General features: G+C 34.6%; 1 protein-coding gene across 1 annotated transcript in view; it reads right to left on the bottom strand.

Annotated features, from left to right (window-relative positions):
* Positions 1-19: 19 nt before the first annotated feature.
* Positions 20-27,586, bottom strand: part of SREK1IP1 (SREK1 interacting protein 1) — a 36,215-nt gene continuing 8,648 nt past the window's right edge. Inside the window, exons 2-5 of the mRNA XM_010949382.3 lie at positions 26,253-26,300; positions 18,711-18,854; positions 8,027-8,099; positions 20-5,645 (exon numbers count right to left, since the gene is read on the bottom strand). Of these exons, the coding sequence (XP_010947684.1) occupies positions 5,456-5,645; positions 8,027-8,099; positions 18,711-18,854; positions 26,253-26,300 (455 nt within the window). The 3' untranslated portion in view covers positions 20-5,455. The remainder of the gene's footprint in view (positions 5,646-8,026; positions 8,100-18,710; positions 18,855-26,252; positions 26,301-27,586) is intronic.

The following is a 27,586-nucleotide window of genomic DNA, read 5'->3' on the forward strand; positions in this document are numbered from 1 at the left end:
TCACAAAGCAAGATACAGCTGCAGTTTTGATCAATTCATTTATTAAACACCCACTAACGTTTCTGATAGATTTCCACGTGCGTAAGTTTACTTTTATTTGCTAAGAAACTATACTAATACTTCAAGAGAAACCATAGAATTTATCAATAACACAGATAAGCAAACCTATGTCAGTGAGGAACAACAAAATTATATCACATTACCAGAATTTCACAAGTTTTTCATACTAAGAGGCAGCTATTTTTTAGAAGAGATGGGATGGTACTGGATAGGTAAATCTCAGGGTTGGTGGCCTTATAAACCAGAAGTTTCTTAAGGCACGTTCTAAAGTCTCTTAGAAGTCAACCCATGCCTTTTTTAGAGGGCTTGCTTAGCACACAAATTATATTATTGCCTTTATGAAAGCTAACATTCAATCACAAAACATATAATGTATAATCTGCATGATAGATACTTTCTGCATACCGAAGGATAACCATAACAAAAATCGTTCACTGATAAAGTTCCTAAAGAATCTCTATGATGAAATTTATAAACCAAGTAAGTTCTCCAGGCCCATCTAAGCTACTGCAGTAATATCTTAGAGCTCTAGAAGTAAACTACAGTGTTTGCAAATTATAATTGTTTTAAAAGATTTTTATTCACAAATGTGATTTCTGTTATAACAACACAGACCTGATCTTATAATGGAATTCAGCAGGAAAAAAGGATTAATTTTAAGCTGGCTCTCCTTAACACATCTACCGTGTACAGTTTCTGTAGCTGGAAGACTAGCCTTTCAAAATGTGCCAAATACAGCTTTTCTGGTCGGCTGAGGGGAGAAAAAAAAGCTATGTCTTATTGCTCTCAGGCATGCAAAGCTCAGGGTTAGAAACTTTTGATCATCGGGCTGTCAAAATTTTTACCAAGAACTGAAGATTCCAGTACTGTCCAGTAGAAGTTTCTGTGATGATGGAAATGTTCTTTCTGTATCTGTGCTGTGACACAGTAGCCACTAGCCACCTGTGGCTACTGGACACTTGAAATGTGGCTAGTGCAACTGAAGAAATACATTTTCATTTAAACAATCTAAGTTTAATTAGCCACATGTGACTAAATTGACAACATAGTTCCAGATCATTATTGCAACATCCTTCTGCCTGTGTTGGATTTCACGTTCAAAAAGACCACAGTTTTGCCAATGTTTAAATATTAAAATTACTCGGTGTGTGAAGTCTGAAGGTTAAAACATTTCCATTACAAAAATGACATTTTATGTGATCATAAAAGCAAAGAATTTTTATTTATTTTTGTGAAAAATCACATAAAGCATTTGTGGGTGCTTGATCTTTTATCCAGCTTTGATGAAAAACAAATCAATTCCAGAAAATTGGCTACCTTGATACACATACTAATAATTCTTACTAATGAGATGTTGCCTCTGGTGAAAATCTAGGCTGGCAGAATTTAGTTAAGGCACTGGCACAGTCTACTCTTGTTGCTCAAGGGCAAGAGCAGATGCCATAAATGACACAAGAAGCAGGAAACTTAGAGACTCGGGGCCAGCAAAATGCTCCTAGTCCCCCAGACTCTTCCCAACTGGTGGGACAGGCGAAGTAGGGCTGGGCAGGGCTGGATGCACCATGCGTTGTGCTTCTGGGAGAGGCAACCCAATTCTCTGGCACTCTGCAAAGTTTTGGAGGAATTGGGAGGATACAAATGTAGTCTGAAGACCCTGGGCTTTGCAAGTGAAATTATTGTCAAGCTGACATAAAAAAACCCTACCGTTCTTGGATGCCATCTGCCCAGGAAAACTGAATCTCAGTACAAACATCAGCTGGGGTCCTTGGAGCACTCCCTGCTGAGCCAGGTTACCTGAGGGAGAGCGACAGGGCTCATCTGGTGGACCAGCTGGTATGTGTCCCTGTGACTGTGAAGCAGTTGTGCTTCGTAATATTCCTAATATAGAGACAAAATATTGAAGCCTTATCAAATTATGACAGTCTGTGCATTGAAAAATATATTTTAAATGATTTATTTGGACTGAAAATACTAATATAGCACAATATATTTTAAGTCAGTCAAAAATAACCTAGAATAAAATTAAAAGCAACCACATTTCAAATTGCGTACATACGCATATAATTCTGGGAACGGGTCTGATAAAGACTACAGGAGCTTTTTAGAAGACTTCAGTCGCTGTAATTTTTAGAAATGATCAGATCTTAGAAAGAAAAGAGGGTCTAGATGAAGAGACCAAATAATAGAATATAAAAGGTTCAAATTACTTTCTATGTGGCCTTCTAATGAGAGCAATTTCATCCTTTAAAAACTGCGGAATTGGATTATGAAGTGGATGAAACCAACCCTAACAAATCATCTCTTTCCTTAAAACTCTCTTAATGGTGTCTCTTCCTTACAGATAAAGTCCAAGCTCCCAAACATGGAACATAAACCTTCCTTCTCTGGGACCTAAGAACCTAGAATGGTGGTCTCAATTCTTACCACTTCCTGCCTCACATATGCTTATAATTCTCGACATCCCCTCCTGACCCCACTCGTTTTTCTATGGTGGGCTTTGTTCACAGCCCTCATTCTGTCCGGAATTCCTGTAACTCTCACTCTCATCCTCTATCAAAATGCACTTCAGGTATTACTTTTTCTAGGTAGCCTTTTCTAACTTCTCTGGACTAGGTTAGGGACCCCTCAGTGTTTCTATAAACACATGTACTGTGCTTAACATGTAATGATGAGTTCTGCTGTTTCTCCTACCAACGAAACTGTGAATTATTTTCAGGGAAGCAAATGTGTCTTATTATCTTTGTATCCCTGGTACTTAACACACTGTTTGCCATGCCAGCCACTCCATAAATGTTTGCTCAGGAAAGGACTCGGTGGCATTTAACAAGACTATTACTGATAACTCTTTAATCTAGTTTAATTGAAGGCAACCTAGGGCTATATAATTTTTGGCAGAGTGAGTTGTAAATACAGGGCTAGAAGGGATCTCAGAGGTAATTTGGTACGATATTTTATGGATGAAAGACATCAAGGCCCAGAGAAGGTCAATGACTTTGCTGAAGGTCACACAGGTAGTTAGAACGACCAGGACTTTTGGATTTTTACTGTTCAGTTCAGTTTTCCTTCTGCTATAAACTGCCTGAGAGGAAATGCCACTGATTTTCTCCTATAATATTGAGATCTGCATCCAATCCCAATAATAATAACAAGATCACTTTAGAAGACAATTACTTTAGTAAAAATAAATGATTTTTATTCAGACGAGATCTTTCATAAACTATTATCATGCTATAGGAAATTTACTTAATAATTCCAAGATGCTTTCCAGTGGGGAAAAATTACTGAGCATTAAAATCTTCTAATTTGCATACTATATTGGTTAATGAGGGCTGAATTTTACGTAACTCTGAGTCACTGATTGTGTCACCATTCAGAAAACAAATCGGATGAACAAATTTATTACCTCTATAATTAACAGAAGTAAAACTTACGTATAACTGGATTAACTGTGTCACTACAATGATCATTTTTAATCACGTTACACACTCAATAGGATAAGACCATCTTTTTGCATGTATTAGCATTTTCTAATCATTTTTTAAAGTTTTTTTAAAAACTTATTTTTACTTATTTCATCCTGATAACCAAAGAATTATATTGTCATAAAATCCAGTTTCCCAAAATGCATCAACTACAGCAGAGGCAAAAATTACCCTTAAGAACCTAGAGCTCTGTGTTTCTCTCCAAACAGCTGACTGAGCTATTTAAACAAGAGGACTTCTAAGGAGGCCACAGGACTGAGTTACGTTATGGAAAAGCTAGAAGCGTGAGAGCTTCCATGGCTGTAATACTAAGATACAGACGTGGATGTAGCTTCCCTAGAATCTGAGCACGGAAAGCATATGTTAAGAGGAGTTATGAGGCTCTCCCAGTCTCGCTGAGGTCACGCCAGGTAGGGGTGCTGGGTGAAGGAAGTAATCAGTACACCCTTCCAGCCTGTGAGGTTGTGTGTACTCACCTGATTTCATCATAATGATGTCACCTACAGCCACGTCTGTAGGTCACCAATTAGAAATTTTATAACTGCACCAGAGTGAGGTACTTACAATCTTTGGTGCTGTGCCGTGATAACCAGTTGACTTTTGATGCTGCTACAACAGTAAGTATTTAACTATTGGACATAAGGGATATCCAAGTAGTAAGCAAAGTAAGTAACATTGATCATTGTGAAATTAAAAATGTAGAAACATTTATATCTGCTAATACGTGTTTGAAAATGCTTACTCATACAAAATTTCCATTGCTATACAAAGGCTTTCATGATGTAACTCCCTGGCTCTTAAAATTTTAAAAAGTACAGAATAAAAATCTTAATCCTAAATTTTTGTCACTACTCCTGAGATTTATGATTGAAGTAAAAGAGAGAAACACCCCAAACTGGTCATTTACGAAATCATAAATTCAGTGGAAACCTGCTTCAAAACTACAAACTATTTCAGACAAATAAATATATATATGTTTACATTTATAAAAATGTTTCACATTACTCATAGAAACAAGCTTCATAAAATTTACATACTGAATAAAATAAAAAATCAATTCTAATGAAGATTTAGCTGTCACCCTTCTAAATAAAAAGTTCTGTGTTTGAGGTATCTCTTTAAGACGTGCCAATATGGCACATTTGTAAAACCACCCAGGAGTCTATCCTAAAAATCTTGCCCAACACAGTATCATCTCTGTGAGACTTACAAATAGGCTGTACTAGGCTTGTCATTTTAAACAAGGAAGAAATATTTTGTTACAAAAACAAAGGAGGCAGGTATTAGAAACTCTGCATTTCAGGAAACAGCGAAATTTTGTTATAAATATTTTCATTATCATCTCCCGACACCATTCATTTAAAAAGTTCTGGTCAAGACCAATAAAGCAGCTTCATCTCCTATGACTTTCCAAAAAAGCCTGGTTTAAAAACAGCAGTGAAGAATTTCACTATCTTTGTACATTATCACAGGATTTAAAGCTGCTACATTTTTCAGTGTCAAGAGCAAAGCATAATCCGCTACCTCACTTCATCACTGGAAGGTGGGTACTTAATTCAGCAATACTCGTAACTGTTAGGCAGATTACCTGTGTTGATCGTAGGAAAGCTGTTTACAATCAACTGACGAAGTAGTAACACTAGACACAGACACAAACACCAAAACTGCTGGGTTTTGTTGCACGGCTATCCATACTTTGGGCATGGCTATCAAATAGTAAGACTGATTCAGCACTTTATAATCATAACATATCAAAATATTGGCAGACAAAAATGGTCCCATATATGAAAAAATGTCTACATGGAAAAGGCTGTGATTTATTGCAAAGCATAATTATATAGCAAATTTCAAGGAAGGTAAAATAATTTTTGAAACCAAATTTTTAAATGTAATGGCTTAGGCCAAAATCTCAGTTACTTTTTGGAGATTTCAGAACTATTAGGGGCAGAAGAATGCTTTTCCTTTTTTCTCTTCTTTTTGTCCTTTTTGTGATGTTTCCCCTTTTTTGACTTATTCTTCTTCTCTTTTTTCTTTTCTTTCTTCTGATATTTTTGTTTCTTTTGTTTTGAAGTGTCCTCTTCAGTGGAACTGGACGAATAAGACCTACAGGCAATAATACATACTGACTGATAACTGTATTTATGGCTGATGGGGAAATTTAAATGGGATTTGAACTGCCTTAAATCCTTCTTGGAGCAAGGGAGAGGGTATAAACATAAAGAAATGCAAATAAAATGTGCTTTATATATTTGTATTCTCTTAAAATACTGTATTCAGAATTTTAGCCACTTAGCCAGAGAAACTAATAAAACAATTGTCTCTATTCTGCTCATTTCTAGTTATCGGTTTTTAATTCAGTAAGGATGAAGTAATTTTTGTGTGATTTTTTTTTTTGTTTTTCATCCTGTGTACCCTTCAAAATCTTTCTTATAAGGCAAAGAAAGTGGCATTTACCAACCCTTTTTATATACACAATTCACTTGTGTATGTAATGACTTCTTAGCATATTCTTTTAGACACAAAGAATGCAATTATATAAAAAGGGCTGTAATTGTACCTCCATAGAAATGGATGAAAGCTGAAAATCAACAAAATAAGAGCACTTTTGTTCTTTTTTTTTTTTTTGTATTTTTCAAGTTAAAGCACTTGATTCTTTTAGATGGAGAGTGATACAGATGAACATCTGCATTCTAAAATAATTTCCACTAGTTCGAGAAAGGATGTTTTTAAATGTATCCTCTATATAAATAAGGATGATTTATCATTATACTTTATTTTTCTTATGTTACTCTAATATTAAATTAGGGAAAAAAAAATCTGTAGAATTCTTTCCTCCAATGAAAAAGAACAAAGAACACCAACTCTTAAGATCTTTTATAAAAAGGTGTCCAACATTCACCAATACCCAAACCCCAAACATGTGTGACAAAACAGAAACTGAGTTAATTTAAAACAAAGAAAAGGCTTCCCAAGAGATAGTTCAGTGATTTAAACATTAGAAGTTAAAATCCAAACTAAGGAAACCTGGCAGAGATCTACAGGAGAAGAAAAAGGAACCACATGAGACTGAGAGTTTGTGTCTGCAGAGTGACTCACTGTGTGAATTTCCTGGCTGCCTTTCTTGGTTGGGGACTCTGAGTTTGCCCTGTTTCTGTAACATTGTACTCCTTCCTCTTCCTTGTCTACTTACTTAGACTCCCCCATTTCCTAAGCTTATTTTCTCTTGCATTCTTTTGCACCTTCTTCAACTCTGTTGTTCTCAATTCTTGTGTGTTTTCCTGTTTTAAAGACCTGCTTGAACTCTGCATTCTGACCAGAGCTGCTTCTCTGCCTGCACTTTTTTCTTTGGCTTTTTGGACCTGGATTCTCTTTTTTAAGGCAGAATGTTACACTTTGGCATAGCAACCACATTTGGTTGCATTATCTTTGCTAAGTGCACTTACAAAAAAAAAGTTCTTTTAATTTCGGGCCCTACCCGGGGTCTGTGAGGCCCAAGGTAGAGAGGTTTGAATAACCAATACGTTACTATACAACAAGTATATTAGAATTTGGAAGAAAATAGAAAATCTCACTTTTCCTGTAAGCAATCCATCTTGCTGGGCTAATACAAATGATTCAACAACACACCAGTCAGATTGCACTGAGCTCTACCTTCCTATGTTAGTTTTTACATTAAACATTATTATTTAACTCCCAACATCTGAAAGTGAGCTAACTTTTCCAATTTATAAAGTAGCTGGGGTGTTTGCATATATCACATGCTCTATAAAAACTACAAAGTGACAACCCCTGATTTGCACAACACACTCTGTCAGAGAATCAAGGTCTAAGCTAGACATCCCTACCTGCTAAGCACCTTAAAAAGTGTCTATATGTACATGTTTATTTTAGTATGAATCAAAGTGCACTCACTAACTATGGAAGAAGTTGCGCTTTAAGTTTTTTAATCAATTTCTTTAACCAGCTGTTAAAAGAATTGATAGTAAAAATTCACAGGTGGCTGGTGAAAATTCTGAAAGATCTGAAGGAATTCTTAGCATGACAAATGAGTACATAAATCCTACTAATAAATCAATGTCTTAGCCATGGCAATGATATTTTGAGAATACAAATATTTAAGCTCCAACTTCATATATATGAGAACAAAATACGTATGTGAAGAATTTAGAGTTACGTTCAATTAAAAACTGATGTTTTAAAACTTAAAAATTCTAGAATACAATAAGAATCCATAAAAAACGGGGTGGGCCTGTTATTTATTTTTACCTTGATTTGCTCCAAAAAAGATAATTTAAGGTGGCTGAGGGCTGACTTTATTTTTGAATCCTAACATGAAGGATTTTGTTCTTTTACTGAAACAATTAAACATCTAACTTTTTATTAAAATCAATACAAACTAACTGTACTATAACATGAAAAATAAAATTTTATAATCCATCCTGGACTCACAGTCCTGGTTTTCAAAAAACAATTTTTTTAAATACCTTTTCCTTTTTTTTTTCAACTTGATTTTCTCTTTGCTTTTTGCTTTTTTCTTCTCCTCTTCTTCATTTACTCCTGTGTGTTGAGGGGAAAGAATCAGGTCATCGTGAGTTTATATACTAATATGGTATGTACACATTTTTTGATTTGGCTTGTTGGCTGGTGAATTCACTGTCAGGCTACTGCACTTTTCTTGTAACAATGTCCCCTTTCTTGATTATCGTTGTACTCATCAGAAACCTTATACAAGTATTACATGCTTTGAATAAAAATTTCAAACACTACTAAGTACATTAAGTAAAAAATTCAAGTATTCCACTTCTAATTCCTAAAGCAAATCAATGTCAACAATTTGGTGTGCACTATTCCAGATCTTAAAAAACAAAACAATATAACCATGCATAATTTTAAAAATTTTCTTTTTCAAGCAAAATTAGGATCATGAAATCCTAGGATCATGGGACAATAACAACAAATCTAATATTCATGTTGTCAGTATCTTAGAAGGAGAGAATACATACTATAACTTGTTTTTTAAATACACAATTTGATGTGTATTCTTCTGGGCTTTCTCGGTATATAACTAAAACATTCACTTATATCAACATCGTTACACATAAGTCTCAAGTTTTCTTCTCATTTGAAAAATGGACTGTGGCATATATAATATTTTCCAACTTATTTCTTTCACTTAACATCTTCTGAGAAGATGAAGTAGATGTACTTTTCCTATTCCTCCTGTTAAGTATAACTAAAAACCCAGACATTAGAAAAACAAACAGAAGATGACTCTGAAAGGTGGAAAGACAAACACTAGCTAGGGATCTTGAACTCCAGAAAATGACGCAGTGCTGAGTTCCCTGGAATTTCTTTTTTGCTTTATGCAGCCCAGACTTAGAGCTGAAAAAGCTGGTAACCTGGTGCAAACAAAAATGCCCCAACAAAAGTCTGCTCTCTTTAGCCAAAGGACCAGGAAAGGGAAAACCTAGTAACAGGAAACTTTTAGATAATAACTGCCATTCTCCAGCCAAACACCACAGACAAGAACATGGCACCACCCCCACACACGTCATCAAAGGCTGAGTGGAGAACATATACTTCTCCCCTTGTGGGGCTGTGATAAGACGTTCCACTCCCCCTGCCTGAGAAGTCTAAGTAGTGCGGCAAACTTTCATCCTCACTGGCCAGTTATGAGACTTCCACTAACAGTGTCAGTGGAGACCACACAGGGAGTCTGGATTTTCACCCCTACCCAGCAGTAATGAGGCACACCTCTCATCCATGCTTAAGTACTGTCAGACGAGATCTAATGAATGTCAGGGCTTTCGCCATCACCCAATGGCAGCAAGACCACTCCCACCGTGGTGTCAGGGGATACCACACCAGGAGCTGAAACTGCTACCCTCACCCAGCAGTAATAAGAAGGCATGTCCATCCTGGGTGTTGGTAGAGGTTGAGTGGTGAAACTGGACTTCTATTTCCACCTGGAAGTAACAAGGTGGCATTCTCAATTTCCCTTCTGGAATGGTACCAGAGAAAATCAGATTAAACAGAAGGCTTGAAGAAAAGCCAGAGTTTTGTGATATAATATAAAAATGCCCAAATTTCAACTGAAAAGAAATCATCAAACCAAGAACTATGAAGATTTCAAATTGAGTGAAAAATTAACTAATAGGTGACACCACCACAGTAAGAGAAATATTAGAATTATGTGAAAAAGATTTTAAAGCAGCCATCATAAAAATGCTTCAATGAGCAATTATGAACATGCATGAAACAAATGAAAAAATAGAAAACCTTAAAGAAATAAAAAATCCAAAGAAGAATCAAACAGAAATTTTAGACTAAAAATACAATAAACCAAAATAAAAAGCTCAGTGGAAGGTTTCACAATGGCAGGAAATAATCACTGAATGAGAATGTGCCTAACACACATGAGGTCCTGGGTTTAATCCCTAGTACCTCCATTAACAAACAAACAAACAAACCAACCCAGCTACCACCTCCAAAACAAGCAAAATGAAAAATTAAAAAAAAAAAAAGAATATGAAACAGAGTATGTATGACTGAATCATGATGGTGTACACCAGAAACTAACATAACATTGCAAATCAACTACACTTCAATTAAAAAAATCAGTTAATGTAATCCACTATTAATACTCTTAATCCACTGTTAACAGACTAAACAAAAAAATCATAGAATCTTATCAATTGATGCAGAAAACACATTTGGCAAAATAAAAACTCTTAAAAAATAGGAATACAGGGAAACTTTCTCAACTTGATAAAGAGAGTTTCTACAAGAAAACCTTGCAGTTAATAGTTAAACTCTGCATGTTTTTGCCCCCTAGGATTGGAATCCAGGTAAGTACGTCACTTCTCACTGCTCTTTTCAACATAATGCTGTAAGTTCCAGCCACCGCAACCACTCAAGGGGAACAAAAGGCTTACAGAGAAAAAGGGAAGAAATAAAACTGTTCCTATTTGCAGATGACATGATGGTTTATATAGAAAACCCCAAAGAATCTATAAAAAAAAAAACTGGAACTATCGGTGAGTTCAGTAAGGATAAAAGATAAACATACACAACTCAATTGTATCTCTACACACTAGTAGTGAACATGCAGACAGCAAAATAAAAATAAAAAAAATGAAACACCATTTACAATTTTTCAAAAAAAGAGAAAATTTATAGGTGTAAATCTACTAAAACATGCTGGAAACTACACAATGCTGAGGAAAGAAATCAAAGATAAATGGAGAGAGATATCACGTTCATTGACTGGAAGACTCAATACAGTAAAGATGTCAATTGTCCCCCAGATTGATAAACATGTTTAATGCAATTCCTACCAAAATCTAGGCAAGATTTTTTGCATATATAAACATTACTCTAAAATTTCTATGAAAAGGAAAAGAAACTAGAATAGTTGAAACAACTTTGAAAAAGAATAAAGTGGAAAAAATCAGTCTATCCAACTTCAAGACTTAACGTAGCTGCATTAGTTACGTTGGTGGAGGGATAGACACAGATCAATGGAGCATTATAGACAACCTAGAAGCAAACCCACATAAATATGACAAAATGATTTTTGGCAAAAGCATAAAAGCATTTCAATGGAGGGAAGACAGCCTTTCAACAAACAGTGCTGGAACAATTGGTCATTCTTAAGCAAAATAGTAGGTGCTCTAAATTTCACATCTTATACAAAAGTCAACTCAAAATGGGTCATAAACTTAATGTAAAATATGAAACTATAAAACCTTTAGAAAAGAGTAAAGGAGACCATTTTTTGTGACCCAGAGATGAGCAATGAGTTACACTTGAAATCAAAGCACATAAAAGGAAAAATTAATAAATTGAACTTTTTCAAAATTAAAAACTATTGCTCTGTGAATGACTTATTAAGAGGATAAAAAGACAAGCTACATATTGGGCATATTGGGAGAAAATATTAGCAAACCAGGTATCTAACAAAGGACTAGTATCCAGAATATATAAAGGACTCAACATTCAATGTTTAACATCACCAGTCAGAAGGGAATGTAAATTAAATCACATGGAGATATAACTATACATCATCAGAAAGCTAAGATTTTTAAAAATACTGACAACATTAAATGCTGGTGAGGATAGATCACTCATGCATTTCTGGTAGGGATGTAAAACAGTGTAGCCAATCTGGAAAACAGTTTGGCAGTTTATTAAGAAACTAAACACGCAATTAGCATAAAACCCAGCCAATTGCACTCTTGGATATTTAACTCACAGAAATAAAAGATTTATAGTTATCCAAATCCTACTGATAGCAATTTTATCTGTAATAGCCCCAAACTGGAAACAACTCAGATGTCCTTAAATGGGTGAATGCTTAAAAAAACTGGTATCCATACCACAGACTACTATTCAACAATAAAAAGGAACAAACTATTGATAAATATAGCAACCTGACTGAATCTCTAGAGAATTAGAGCTAGTGAGAAAAATCCAATCTGGAAAAGTTAAATACCAAATGGTTTACTTATAAAACACTTTTGAAATTACGACATGATAGAAATTGCAAAATGTTGGTTGCCAGAGATTAAGAAGGTGATAAGGACAAGAAGGAAAACGGTATGGCTATAAAAGGGCAATATGAATGATCCTTGTAGTGTTAGAAATAATCTATATCTAGACTGTATCAATGTCAATGTCCATATTGTGATACTGTAATACATTTCGGAAGATGTTACAACTGAGGGAAACTGGGTAAAGGGTACAAGAACTCTCTGTGTTATTTCCTACAGCTGCATATGAATCCACAATTATCTCAAAATAAAGTTTAACTAACAAATGAATTGGCCATGTATATATGGGGCTGTTCTGTTACACTAATCTGTCTTTACATCAATACCACATGGTCCAGACTACTTGTAGCTTTGCAGAAAGTTCTGAAAGTAGGTTGTGTTAATCTCCCAACTTTGGTTCTTTTTCAAAATATTTTGGCTACTCTAAATTCTTTACATTTCTACAAGAACTTTAGAATTGACTTGTCATTTTCTAAAACGGCTTGCTTGAATTTTGACTGTGATTGGATTGAATCTATAAATCACGTTGGTATATCTTTTGATTGATTGATTGATCTAATTTCCCTCAGCAATGTTTTGTATGTTTCAGTCTTATACATCTTTTGTCTTTTTTATCCCTAAGTATTTCATATATGCTATTATAATAGGTAGTTTAAAAGTTTTAATTTGATTGTTCACTACTGGCATACAGAAATACATTGATTTTTTTTTTGCCCATTGATTGATATTCATCCTACAATTTTGCTAAACTCAGTTATTAGTTCTAGAAGCTTTCTGAGTAGACCCCTTAGGATTACTACAGAGATGACCAAGTCATCTGCAAAGACAGTTTTTAACTCTTTCCTTTCTACTCTGGATGCCTTTAATTGATTTTTCTTGCCTTATTACATGGCTTGAATCTCCACTATAATGTTGAATAAAAGTGGAAGGAGTGGACATCTTTGGTTTTTTTCCTTATATTATGGAAACATTCAGGATTTAACCATTAAGTACAGTGTAATCTTTGTTTTTTATGGATGTCCCTTAGCAGGCTGATGAAGCTTCCTTCTTTTTCTAGTATGCTGAAAATTTTTATCAGAAAGGGAAGATGGACTTCCCAAATAATTTTTCTTAAAATATTAGTTTTCTTAAAATACTCTAGATTTTCTTTTTAAATCTGATTAAAATGGTAAATTACATTGACTGACTTTTGAATGTAAAACAAATCTTGTAATTCCTGTGATAAACTTCACTTGGTCAAAATATCCTTTTTATATGTTGTTGGATTTGATTTACTAAAACTCTTTTAATTGCTTAAAATTCTCATTTGTGTCTGTGTTTACAGGAGTCTCTATTTTCCTTGTAGTGTCTTTATCTGGTTTTGTTATGGGGTAATGCTGGTCTTATAAACTGAGTTGGAAAGTATCCCCTCTTTAATTTTTAGAAGATTTTATGTTGAAATGGTATTATTTCTCCTTTAAATGTTTAGCAGAATTCATGAGAAGCCATTAACTGGGGGTTTTCTTTGTTCAAAGTTTTATAACATTTAACTTTTGTAACAGATGCAGGCCACTCAGTTTATCTATTTCTTCTTGAAAGAGTTTTGATAGTTTTTATCTTTCAAGTAATTTGTCCATTGTATCTAAGTTGTCCAATTTATTGGAATAAGTTGTTCATACTATTCTCTTATTCTATTTTAGCATCTGTATAATCTGTAGTGTTGTCACTTCTTTCATTTCTGATATTGGTAATTTATAACTTTTCTTTCTTTCTTTCTTTTTTAACCTGATCAGCTTGGATACTGAATTTTTAACTTTAAAGATCTTCTCAAAGATCAAACTTCGTTTCACTGATTTTTCTCTATTGTTTTTTTTTTTTTTCTGTTTCACTGATTTCACTTCTGATTTTTATTATTTCCTTTCTCCTGCTTTCTTTGGGTTTCATTTACTCTTCTTTTTCTAATGTGCTAAGGTAGGAGCTGAAGTCATAAATTTGAGACATTTCTTCTCCTCTAATACAGGCATGGAGTGCCAAATATTTGCCTCTAAGTACTGCTTTAGGGACATTTCATAAATGTTATGTTGTGTTTTATTTTCATAGTCAAAAATACTTTCTAATTTCCTTTGGTTTTTTTTCTTTGAGCCAATGGAATATTTAGAAATGTGCTAGATTAGTTATTTGGGAATTAACAGGAAGCTGTTATTCATTTCCTTGTGGCTAGAGAAGATACTTTGCATTACTTGAATCCTATAAAATTTACTGAGACTTGTTTCATAGCACCTTATAATAAGGCCTATTTCGGTAGATGTTCTGTATGTACTTAAAAAAAGTGTGTTCTGCTGTTGTTGGGTGAGGTGTTCTATAAATGTTAAATAGGTCAAGTTGGTTGACAGTGTTATTCAAATATTCTCTATCCTTTCTGATTTACTGTCTACTTGTTCAATCAATTACTGAGTTGTGTTGAAGTCTGACTATAAATATAAATTTTTTTTAATCCACAAGGACTTTCCCTGGTAGTTTCATCCAGGTTTGCTTCACATATTTTAAATTTTGTTATTAGGTGCATAAACAGTATTCTTATGTCCTCGTGGCTAACTAACCCTTTTATCACTATTAAAAAACTCTTCCTTATTCCTTGTCTTAGTTTTGAAATCTACATGATTTGATCTTAAAATAGTCACTTTAGCTTTCTCTTGAATAGCTGTCTTTTTTTCATAGCTATAATAAGTTCAGAATAACTATTGTAAATATGTCATAAAAAGTTATGAGAAACTAAGCGAAATAAAAGTAGCTCTGGGAATACTTTCCTCTTCCATTATGGAAAGATGGATAAGGAATCCATTGATCAGATTATATACAAAATTAGTTCTAGAATTCAGGAATTTTTTTTTCCTGACTATTTATCCTTAGAAACTAGCAGTAATGATAGTAAAGGCTCTGAGGATTCAAGCACTGAGGACAAAAGTTTATTTTAGATAGTTCAGTGTTTCTGTACTACCACTATTAAAACTATTCACCTCTATTTATTGAGGTTCCTTCTGAGACAGGATACTGAAATATACACCGGCATAGCAGGGAAAAGAGTTTAAGTTTTTGCAAAATAATAATTTCTTGGGAAATGATACAACCAACCTTTGTAGTACAAAATAGAAGGCAAGAAGGTCCTTATGTACTTACATTTTGGAATGATCAGCAAGAGTGGTTGTCTCTTGTGTAGCACACAGGTGTCAGAGGTTATGATCCAGTGTTTAGAGACAGCTTTAGGATAGTATGGAAGACTCGACATCCTAGCAGTGCCAGCAGGCTCGGCTAGATGTTCGTTTGCCGATCTGCCACCAGGTTGCAGCAATCCCCGCTGCTTTTAAATACTTAACCATGCAGTTCCAACCCTAGACTCATTAATCTAAATTTCCCATTCTCTCTTATGTCTTCCAATCAACCACTTAGCAAGTATCTTCTGCAGCTCTCTTATAAAAAGTACATTTTGAGCCAAATATAGGCTTTACTCCAATTATCCTGTGGATTAATTTAAGCCCTATGTTTATGAAGCTTGAAACCACCATTTTAAGTCATTCATTTGAATCTGATTCTAGCAGTAACTCTCCTAGGCATTTTTTAGTGTCAATCATTCTTAAATAAAATCACGTATGAATTTAACATAAATACTCCTAAACAAACAAAACAAAAACCAAACTAAGCCAAAATCCTCCAAATCTGTCAAAATACAACATTTCTGTACTGAACTAAAAGAATATTGTTAAATATTAAGGGATGAGATATGAGGGAAGGACCACCTTCTAATTATATGCAAATTGCTGATTAATGTTAACATTAGGTAAATTGAATGAGGAAAAAATTTTCATACTCTTGAATTTCTTTGGTCCTTTGTAAACAGTAAAATCATTTTACTTGACTTTATGCATACTGTAACATAAAAACAGCTTTTGAGATATTTGCTACTACCACTTACAATTCAAAAGCAAGTTTCTTCAGGAAGTTCAAAGCACAATGTAAAACCTTAATAATCGTGAAATTGTAGTACCACCGGACAGTAAGCATGTTCATACATACACATACATACAGTGAGTCAGTAAAAGCTTATAATCCTTGCTTGCGCTGTTCTATCTTTCTCTGCTCCTAGTACTGGTGATATATTTTCTAAGGCTGCACAGGTCTCAGTCTTTTCTAATTTGTGTCAATAATTGATTATGCTGCAATAATTTGCACCAAAAATTGATTTATTTCTCATTTAGATTTCTTTTGTTTTCAATGAAAGATATTAAACCAACATTTAAAAATATGCAGAATAGAAGCAAATATGTACAGAGACAAAATAGAAAACAGAACTTAGACAAAAATAGGTTTTGAGCCTTGTTTTTTTATAACATTTCTCTTTCTTCCTTTTCATGTCTCTATTTCATAACATCGAAACAACTAATTATATAAGTACACTAAAAATTATTTACTTTCTCCTTGTTCATTATTTTTATTTTATCATTAAAAAAAATAAACTCACCATTCTGTATCTAACTTTTAACTTAACTATTTTCATTTTTGATTGGTGTGTCCCAGTTTAAAGACACACCCTTTTGTCTTACCCTGTCTAGAAAACAGACCTGTGGCGGTCTGCTGAGGGAACAGGGCTTCACACAGTAGGGGAAGGGAACAGAGCATCTAATTACTTTAGGTTTTTAACCACTCCCTCTGTTTTTAGCCTTAAAATCATTCTCACTTTCAGAGATACTAAGGATACTCATTATCAAGTCTTTAGGAGGTTTTAAAGTGTATAATCATGTTATTTCTCAGCTTTCCACACTGTTAAAGGGTTAAAGCTTTCTAAGTGAGCAGTCCATGATCACTAAGTCATCTGCTTTTCAGCAAAATTTTCTTACTCTTATTTTCTTTGTCATTGTGGATATATGTTTTTAAAAAATTCTTCTACTATCATTTTTGTCTTGTTTCAGCAGGGAGCAAAACTAAGTGTGTATATCCAAGCAGCTACATTTACCTTGAAGTTGTATATACTTGTATTTACTGTTACTCTTGTTTGCCTGCTTTGAGACTCTACCCTCTTCTGCCTTCTCGGCCTGTACCTGGCATTTCACTTTTTCACTTACCTTCACTGGACATAACATGGAAAGTTTAAAAAATTGTAAAGTGTTTATTGTTCTCTAATAACCTAAAATAAGGTAAGTTTAAACTTTCTGTATTTCTCTCACCCCATGCCTAAACCTGTATTTAAAAAAATTGCATGTTGCTTCTGTGTGAAAGTTACCATAATGGCATTTTGTAGTTTACAAAATATTTTCACATATATCATCACATTTTGTCCCTAAAAACCCCATTGCGAGGATAGACCACTTTATACACAAGATGAGAGAGAAACGGTTAAACAGTTGGTTTGAAATCTGTTCTCTTTTTGAAGGGAGAGGAGGAGGCCCCAGGAAAGAAAGAAGGTAACTTAATCAAATTTCTTTGTAATAGACCTCCTGAAAACAAATTAATAGTATTTGCTAGCCAGGGAATCATTTTTTGTGGTTTTTTTGAGGGGAGGGTGTGTTAAAAACAGAAATTTACTTCTTCACAGTCCTGAAAGCTCTAAGTCCATGACCAAGCTGTTGGGAAGAGAATATCTGCTTATGGCACAACATATCTGGTTTGTCTAAGGCTGTTAATGATTAAGTAATCCTGGAATCTATGGATTTATGGGGCATGGCTCCCTGGAAGATGTAACTATCTGGATACAAAACTGAGATGTTTCATGACCAAAATGACTTTCTTTTGCATAAGTAATGTAGAAATCTTTTGTGTTAACCTTGGCCAGAGTGAGTACCTGGGGGTGGTGCTGGTAGTCCCAGAACTCTTGCTGCTTTGCCCATGCCTCACGACCACGTCTCACGACCACTTGTATACTTGAACTTACAGGTGACCCTTGAACAACTCAGTGGCTAGGGAAAGTGCCCCTCCATGCAGTCCAAAATTCAAGAGTAACTTATAGTTGGTCCTCCATATATGCAGTTCCTCTGCATCCATGGTTCTGCCTGCATCAGGGGATTCAACCAACTGCAGCTTGTATAGTATTGTAATATATATTATTGAAAAAAATCAGCATAAAATTAATCTGTGCAGTTCAAACCCCTGTCGTTCAAGGGCCAACTGTACTAGTAAAGCTTGATACTGCTAACATCTCTGATTTGAATGAGTGTGATTTGACCATCTGATCCTTTGTGTTATCTCACAAGGAAAATAAGGTTCGGAGTGAGTAAGTGACTTGCTAAAAGTCATTTGCTAAAAAGTGGCCAACAGAACTCGAAACCAAATCTTAAATCAGACTCTTTGTCCCATGTGTCACATTCAAGTGAGATGAGAAAACAAAACAAAATAAAACAATAAAACCTGGGTCGTGGAATCAGAAATAGACTTGCCTCCTGGTTCTATCACTGATCAACTGTTTGATTTGAGGCAAATTACTTGCAAAGTTTGAAGACTGTTCCCTTACCTATGCAGTACTTCCTACAGAAGATGAAAAAGATACTTTAATGATAAATTCAAGAGAACAACAGATAAGCATGACATTACATAGCAGAACATTTAAAGACACTTTTAAAGGATGGAGGGAGAAAGGAGTATTGCTTACTTTTTTCTTGCAGTGCCTGTAATTTATTCAGTTCTTCGTTTTCCTCATCACTCTCTTCACTGCTGGTGCTGCTGACATCCAAGACTATATCCCTTTTGGGGTCCACTCGGAGAAAATTGCGGCATTCAAAAGTCAGGTGACCAGCTGAGTAAAACACATAAAAAATGTAAACGCAGCACTGTGGATGCATTGTGTAATTTTTGTTTTGTTGTGTCATAACAAGCAACAAGTTATAATTTTAATAATATAATGTTGAGTTTTAACTTTTGTTCAGTGAGTGGTGGTTTGCTTTCCCTGAATGTTAGTACTCAGAGAACTTTTTCTTTTTTTATCATGGCTTCTAATTCAATAAGCATTTTTTTTGGCTACTTCTTATGGATTTCATGGTATTGAATTACTGTATGTTCCCTTTCTATATACTAGAGAAAATATCCTCTACCTAGGATCCTATATTTTATTCCTTTCTCATACCTTTTCCCTTCTCAGCTTGACTACTATACTCATGGAGTTACACAGCTTTCATCTAATTTCATTGTATAAAAATATTATTTATCCTTTCTACTATTGATAGACTGCTAAATTACTTCTAGTATTTTGCTATTATAAATACTGCTGAAAAGAGTAGCTGCATATGCCTCTTTGTGCATGTATGCCACGACTTCTCTAACACAATAGCTTTCAAATTTTTTTGACAAGGCCTGAATGATGGTAAAAATAACACTGCAACTAAGTATACTCATGTATATGTTCTTATACAAATATACACTAGCCCACAAAATTTAAAACAATACATGAAGCATTACTACATTTGGTATTAAAAAAAAAAAAAACAACGCTGGACAGTAACCACATAATTGATTTCACAACCCACTCATGGTTCACCACAACCCTGTGTTAGGATTTATCTCTAGTTGTCTCTTACTTGAGGGTGAAGTCCTTTGAAAGTTCTAGATTTATACAAGAGCACCTTCTATCAGAGTACCAATCTTGGCAGGGCCCTGCACCTTGCCTTTATTCCCTGCACCCTGCCAATCCAAATAAATAGAATTTTAAGAACCCTGGGTTCAGCAAATACCTCAAGACTTACCTCCTAGAGTTTCTGTTTCCTTTGGTTGTTGGCCTCCAAGTATTCTTTAATTCTTTATTTTCTTCCCAGCACACCAATATATAACTAATATGTATTGCATATTTTGTACAAGTTTCTCAGTTGTTTACAGGAGGGTCCAGTCTGCAATACTGCTGGAAACAAGTCTCTGTTGAAATTTCCTTCCAAATGAATCATTCAGAAGTGTTCTTTTTAGTTTCTCAACACTGGGTTTTCAGATCATGCTCTTGCTGATTTCTAAATTTTTTACACTGTTATCAGAGAATGGGGTCTGTATTGATATCAGTTCTCTGGTATTTGCTGAGATTTCTTTTATGGCTTATTATGTAGCAAATTTAGAGAAAGATTTGGTACGTCTTTCAAAAGAATATATATCACTGTTGAATGGGGTCCTGTACATATTTTGCTGTTCAAATTTCCATCTTCTTTTTGTCTAATAACTTCTGACCTTTATCACTATAGATCTGTCAATTTCTCCTTATAATACAGTTTTTGCTATACATGTTTTGAGATTATATTAATAAGCACAATCAAAACCATTATTATTTTCTCTTCTAGGCTGATTGTTCTTTAATCTCTATCCTTAAGTACTGTTCTAGCCTTGAAAGTCTGATATTAAAACTGCTCTACTCGTGCTCTTTTGATTATTATTAGTTGAATCATATGAAGTTGCAATTTTTGGGCATAAAACAGCTGAATATCCACAATATTCAACATACTAAGTGTTCTTTTTTCCCCATCCCATTATTTTGAAATTTTCTACGTAATTTTTACTTTTCTAAGTAGTTTCACTAGTAATGACATGTAGTTGGACTTACTTTTTAAATTTAATTTGATACAGACCAATTTTTCATGTTTTCTCAGCTTGGAAAAATAGTTCCTGCCTCACTGAAGGAAGTGTATAGTCACTCCTCATACCTATACATGGTGTAAGAAGCTTGGGTTGCCAATTTTTTATTACTCTTTTCTTTCTAATTATTATTTTGTGGGAATTTAAACACACAGTAAACTTTCTCACCACTTCCCCTAGACAGTAAATGGAGTTCTTCGAATCCCTGCCTCATAGCATTTTTTGAGCATTCTGGCTTCAACCAGGAGCCTACACTCCAGCCACGCTGCCACCCGACAGGTGTCTAAGACTTCATTCTGTACCCCATAAAGGTCTCTCCAGTAGGCCTGTGGACTTCACTGTTCTCAGCTATCATTCCTTGCTCTGGCTTCGTTCTCCTTTCCCGTGCAACACCTGGGAATTTCCTTTTTATTCTTTTCAGCTGGGCTATTTTTGTTGTTACTCTATTTTTCTCCAGCATCTTTGTGTTTGGTGCAGAAAGGAGGACTTTATACGTTGGCTCAGCTTGCCATTTTGATCAGAACCCCTGATGATACAATTTTTTCTTTACTTAAGCTTGCTTTTCATCCAAATACCTTATACCGTAATGAATATTTAATATAAATAAAATATTTAATTAATAACCACACGGGTAGCAGGCTGTCTTACACTCACTTTAAAATGCTTTACTTCAATGAAACGGACCCTAAATTGATAATAAGACAAGTTGCTTGTGAAGCTACACATAAAGTTTCCTTTTAATTCTTTTTTTAATTGGGGAATAAGTGAACGAATTTAGGAAATAATTGTATTCCAAATGATAGTTCTTTTGACTTTTCTAAAAGACCCCCAAAAGACAATGAGCAGAAAATTCTTAGGTGACCAAAACTTAAATTTTAACCTCAAATATGTAGAGGCATTTCAAGTTATAACATTTCAGTAGCTGACTGTAAAAAGTAACATGGCTTTTTCAGAAATGGAAAAGTTGATCCTTAAATTCATACAGAAACCCAAGGCACTTGAATAGTCAAAATAATCTTGAAAAGAATAAAGGTGGAAGACTCACACTTTCTGATTTCAAAACTTACCACAAAGCTATAGTAATCAAAACAGGGTGATACTGTAACAAGGATAGACATACAGACCAGTAGAATAGAATTTAGAGTCCAGAAATAAACCCATACATATATAGCCAACTGATTTTGGACAAGAGTGTCAAGTCTATTCAGTGGGGAAAGAATAGTCTCTTCAACAGATGGTGCTGGGACAACAGGATTTCCACATACAAAAGAATGATGTTGAACTCCTCATCTCACGTCATACACAAAAACTGACTCAGAATGGATCAAAGACCATGACAATGTAAGAGCTAAAGCCACAAAACTCTTAGAAGGAAGTATGGGGTAACTCTTCTTTACCTTGGAGTTGGTGATGGATTCTTAGATATAAAACACCAACAGCATAAGCAACAAAAGAAGAACTGATAAGGTGGACTTCATCAAAATTTAAAACTTTTGTGCAAAGAAATTATTATGAAAGTGAAAAGATAGCCTACAGAATGTAAGAAAATATGTGTAAGTTATATATCTGCTGGGGTTTAATAGTTAATACATATATAACTTCCACAACTCAAGAACAAAAAGACGAATCAATTAAAAAAAAAACTTGAATGGACATTTCTCCAGATGAAACACACAAATGGCCATTAAGACCATGAAAAGATGCTCAGCATCATCAGTCATCAGAGAAATGTAAAACAAAATCATGACATCATCTCACATTGACTAAGATGACTACAAATAAAAAGAAAAAAAGAGAAAGGGAAATTAGCATTGGCAAGGATGTGGAGAAATCGGAACTTTTGTACACTTCAGGTAGGAACATAAAATGATGGAGCTGTTGTGGAAAACAGTTTGGTGACTCCTCAAAAAGCTGAACAGAGATGGTTCAGTATTCCACTCCTAGGTATATACCCAGAAGAACTGAAAACAAAGACTCAAATAGACACTTGTATATCAATGTTTGTTGCCCATTATTCACAATAGCTAAAAGGTAAAAACTACCCAAGTGTCTATCAACAGATGAATGGATAAAGAAAATATGCTATATTCATACAATGAAATATCATTCAGCCATAAAAAGGAACAAAGCTACATGCTACAACATGAATGAATGGACTCTGAAAACATTATATTAAGGGAAATAAGCCAGAGACAAAAGGACAAATACTGCATGATTCCACTTACACTAAATGTCTAGCATGGCCAAATTCATAGAGACAGAAAGTAGATTAGACATTACTAGGGCTTGGGGGAAGGGAGGAGTGGGGGAGTTAGTGCTTAATGTTTACAGAGTCTCTGTTTGGAGTGATGAAAAATTTTGTAATAGATTGTGGTGATGGTTGTATAGCTGTGGTTGTATAACTGTGAATGGAATTAATGCCACTGAATTGTATACTTAAAATTGTTTAAAAATGATTAAAATGGCAATTTATGATACATGTATTTTACCATAATTTTTTTAATGGGGAAATAAAGGACCCCAGCATAGCGTAAAATCTTAAAAATAACAAGATTTCAATCTCCAGTTTTCCAATTTAATAACAGAATAATCCTCTTGAGTCTGTTTTCTGATTTGTAACAATAACAATAATAATCAATATCAACAACTTTTGAGGAATTACTATGGCAAACCATTGATCTAAAGCTTGCATTAACTAATCTTCACAACAACTTTATGGAACTAAGTACTATAATCATCTCATTTTCCAGACAGGAAACTGAAGCACAGAGTGGTTAAGTAACTTGCGTAAAGTCACACAGCTGGAGACTACGAAACCTACTTCACAGGGTTGTTTTTGAAATGAAATACCATTAATCATATCTTTAAACTGCTTAGTGCAGACCCTCGCACCAAGTAGATGAGCCAACCTGACATTATTTTCCTGTAACCCTCCCTTCCTCAGCAAAGACTGCTGCCATTTCCCGCCTGCCATCTGCCTCACACATAGGGTGTCACTCTAGGATCTTGCTTTATACGTGTAAGATTCCTCTATCTACTAAACCACTGATGTCTCTTGCTGACTTCAGCTCTTTCTTTGGTCTTGAGCTGGGCAAGTCCAGGTCTTCTGTGCCGGTGGGGTGCAGCTCAACATTAGGGGAAAAAAATCTAAAACAATGAGAAAAGCTACCTTTTTTCTCAAGGTGGGTGCCACTGGCAAAGGGGCCAGACAATTCTTCATTGTCTAGGACGGGCCTACACATTGTAGGATGTTTATAATCCCTGGACCCTACATACTAAACGTCATACTGCTCTTTTCCACCCTGTAATGAGCAACTAAAAAAACAAAAACAAAAACCTCCACAGATACCCATGGAAGCAATATCACGTTGAGAACTAATGATAGAAGGATTTTGCAATCAGATTTCTTTGAGTATTTTAACTGCTTGTTCATCTTCCACTTCAGAAGTTGCCAACTTCAAAAAAATTCAAATAAAAATTCATTATAGAAATATCCATTCTTCTAATTTTGCTGAGGAAATTCTGCCATGAAAAAGTGAGATCCATGTTACCTAGCAATACATTCATGCTTAACTTGAAACTTTTAAAAACCAATATAACCACTATTCAAACATACGGACAATAAAATGTTTTTCAATCAAGTATTAAAATTTTAAAAAATTGTACAATCTAAACTACTTTTTTTACAACAATAGTGGGACAACACTCTTTTGTAACTGACTGATGAACATTCAAATTTTTAGGTGCTGAAAACATTTAAAAGGGTTTTGTTGATCTTTCTCTTACCTCTAAAAGCAATACAGATTCTGGCCTTCAAATAACAGATACATTTTTAAATGTAGTTTCTATTAAAAAGACATGTAAATTGCAAAACCTTTCATCTCTAGCAGCCATAAGATGTAAATTTAACCCAGAATATTACAAAATTTTCTCATAGGAGACAAATTACAAATTGTTTATAATTTAATCACCAAAATCGAAAGATCTGAATAATATAGCAAAAGGCACTAAAGTTGGAAAGACTGTCAAAACTATTTGGTTACCTGGCTTTCCTAAAAAAAATTATACTTACTACAGATGCTTCAATTACTGTCTAAAATAAAATAGCAAAGAGGAAACTAGATCAACAAATATTCTACTTCCAAAAGATGACTTTAATTGCTTTCCTACAAGTCTTAAGTTAAAAGAAGTCCAAGTAGATAAACTAACAATAGTAGACAAACTAGGAAATCCATTCCAGATTTTGAAGTAAATACAGCATTTATATATACTGTATTTTCTTAAGTCTTTTCTTTTTAATGTAAAAATTCAAACAAACAATCTTGTACATCATATAAAGAGAAGAGTATATAAAATAAAGTGAATAGCTGCATACCCATCTCAGGTTAGGAAACAGACTGTTAACAGAACCCTAACTAACCTTCTATGTGTCCCTCCTCCACAACCACTTCACGTCCCTACCTCCCCCACATAACCTCTCCCACCAGCCTCACTTATGCATGTCTTTTCTTTGTGGTTTTACTCCGTATGTAGGTTAAATCTTGAACAAGAAACAAAATTAGCAAGGATTAAAAGAATGTAACCAAATCTGAAAAAAATGTAAACAAATTTAAAAAAAAAAAAGAAAAGATTTCTTGGGTGTAGCATATCCTTCAGGAGTTTTTATTCATCTGAAGGATCTGTGTACCTACACACCCACTGTTGCTAGTTGAGCAAGCTTCAACTGAGCCAGGTTTCAGCCTTTGCTTGGAGGCATGTGACTTGGTTCTCCCAGCTTGCTTTTGTTCTTAGCCCTTCTAATGGAGACTTATGCCTCAAGTGCTCTCTTACTACCTGTTTTCGTACGGAAAATTTTTTTTTCAAATCACCTTTATTTCGTTACGAAACAACTCTGCTATGAATTGGAGTATTAATGACAATCCAGGCTCATGCGCATGTTCTCCAAACAGCTTAGAAAACAGTGTAATGTTACTGTTAGAGCTGTAAGCAAGGCTTTAGGAATTATATTTATTTAGAGAAATTATATTTGGTTATATAGGACCTAAGTACAAATTTAGACTGCCTAATTATACACGGTGAAGTTTACTTTTCCACTCCATTCGATTAATCATAATGGAGATTAATGATTGTTTAAATCAAGTTGTTGCCAGTGAACAGAAATTCTGGGAGCAATTTCAATTTCACCCTTATAAAGAATTAAGTCACCAACAATTCATAGTTCAGGAAAACCTTTCATTGCCTTCCCCTCTTCACCTAGTATCTAGAAGGATAAGGAATAAAAGAGTAAGTATCTATGTACTTTTTCTGGAATATACTTTCTCCAGACTCTTAAATCTACTACCCTACCTGCACTTCATGACATCCTCGCTAGTCACCAGATATACAGCCCCCTGTCACTGAGTCTACAGCAGGGAAGAAAAATGAGTATTTAGTGCTGACAGAGGAATTTCTGAATTATCTGCAAACCTAAGCTAAATAACAGGACTAAAGGAGTATGCCCAGGGCCCGGAAATCAGGATACTAAATCATACTGCCCAAAGAGGCAACAATTCACTGCACAAAACACTACTTTTTAAAATGTACTTACGGTAGCCACATTTTTTACAGCCTGCCCGGACACTGTCCTTGTTGCAACCTGAAATACAATTGGAGGACATGTTAGGAGACATACAAACAAGTAAAAACATAAGCATTTCATCACATGGCAAAGCTAAGAAAACCACCTGCTGCAGAATTTATTTAAAAAATCATCCCCGACGTAGCTTAGGGACACTACTCAATTGTTATGACTATTAGAAATCATTAGAAAAGCCAATTTACTCAAACTATCCCCTTGACAAATAGTTCAAGGACACATTATTCTCTAATTCATTCAACAGAAATGCAATACTATAGTCGAGAGCTTAAAGATTCTAGGAATTCTGTAACGCTGCGGAAGAAATTCCAGGGTACCTTGGCCCGTCCCTCAAATGTAAGATAATTAATTGGCTAGATATATATGTAAACATTCAGGTTAACACATGTTCTTCTGCTTTTCCTTAGAAGAAAAAAAGTCTAAATTTCTTAGAGGAATTGGTCAAATTCCAGAATACTTTAATTGCTAGGTATTATTAGAAACATCTCAACTCAGGACTCCAATTTTGACAAGAGAAAACAAACTAGTCACATATTCAGTCTGATCAATGTTCAGAAATATTTACAGTATCTCTGTACAATTACTGGTGCATGCAGGTAATGTTAAAGATACAAATAACAGATGAAATAAATTAAAACTGATGTTTGTGATAACATACACAGAACATAAACATTTACCATATTTACCATTTCTAAGTGTACAACTCAGTGACATTAAGTACATTCATAATGTTATACAACCATCACCAATGCACTTCCAAAACCTCATCATTATCATCCCACACAGTAACTACACCCATTAAACAATAACTGTTCATTCCTCCTTCCCTCTAGCTCCTCCTAGTAACCTCTATTCTCCTTTCTGTATTTATGCATTTACTTATTCTAGGTGTCTCATGTAAGTGCAATCACATAATACTTATCCTTTTGTGCCTGGCTTATTTAACTTAGCATAATGTTTTCAAGATTCATCCATATTGTAGCATACACCAGAATGACATTCCTTTTTATGACTGACTAATATTCCACTGTATGTATATATAGCCTGATTTTAGCCTCCAGGAAGGGCTTCCATCAACCAATCAAAGGGCCAGTACAGTATTACTCTATTTCCTTAATGAAGGGCATCTAACTTCTAAATCCTTCAAATTGCAAAATCTCAATTTAATAATAAAGTACATAAAGTATAAATATAATACAGCTAATTTTAAAAGATCACTTCCAATCATTTCTTTAATGTTATGAAGGTCAAATATTAGTCATTTTCCCCAACTCCAATCTTGCTTT

This window comes from Camelus bactrianus, chromosome 3 (assembly GCF_048773025.1).
Source record: "Camelus bactrianus isolate YW-2024 breed Bactrian camel chromosome 3, ASM4877302v1, whole genome shotgun sequence".
NCBI classification, from domain to species: Eukaryota; Metazoa; Chordata; class Mammalia; order Artiodactyla; family Camelidae; genus Camelus; species Camelus bactrianus.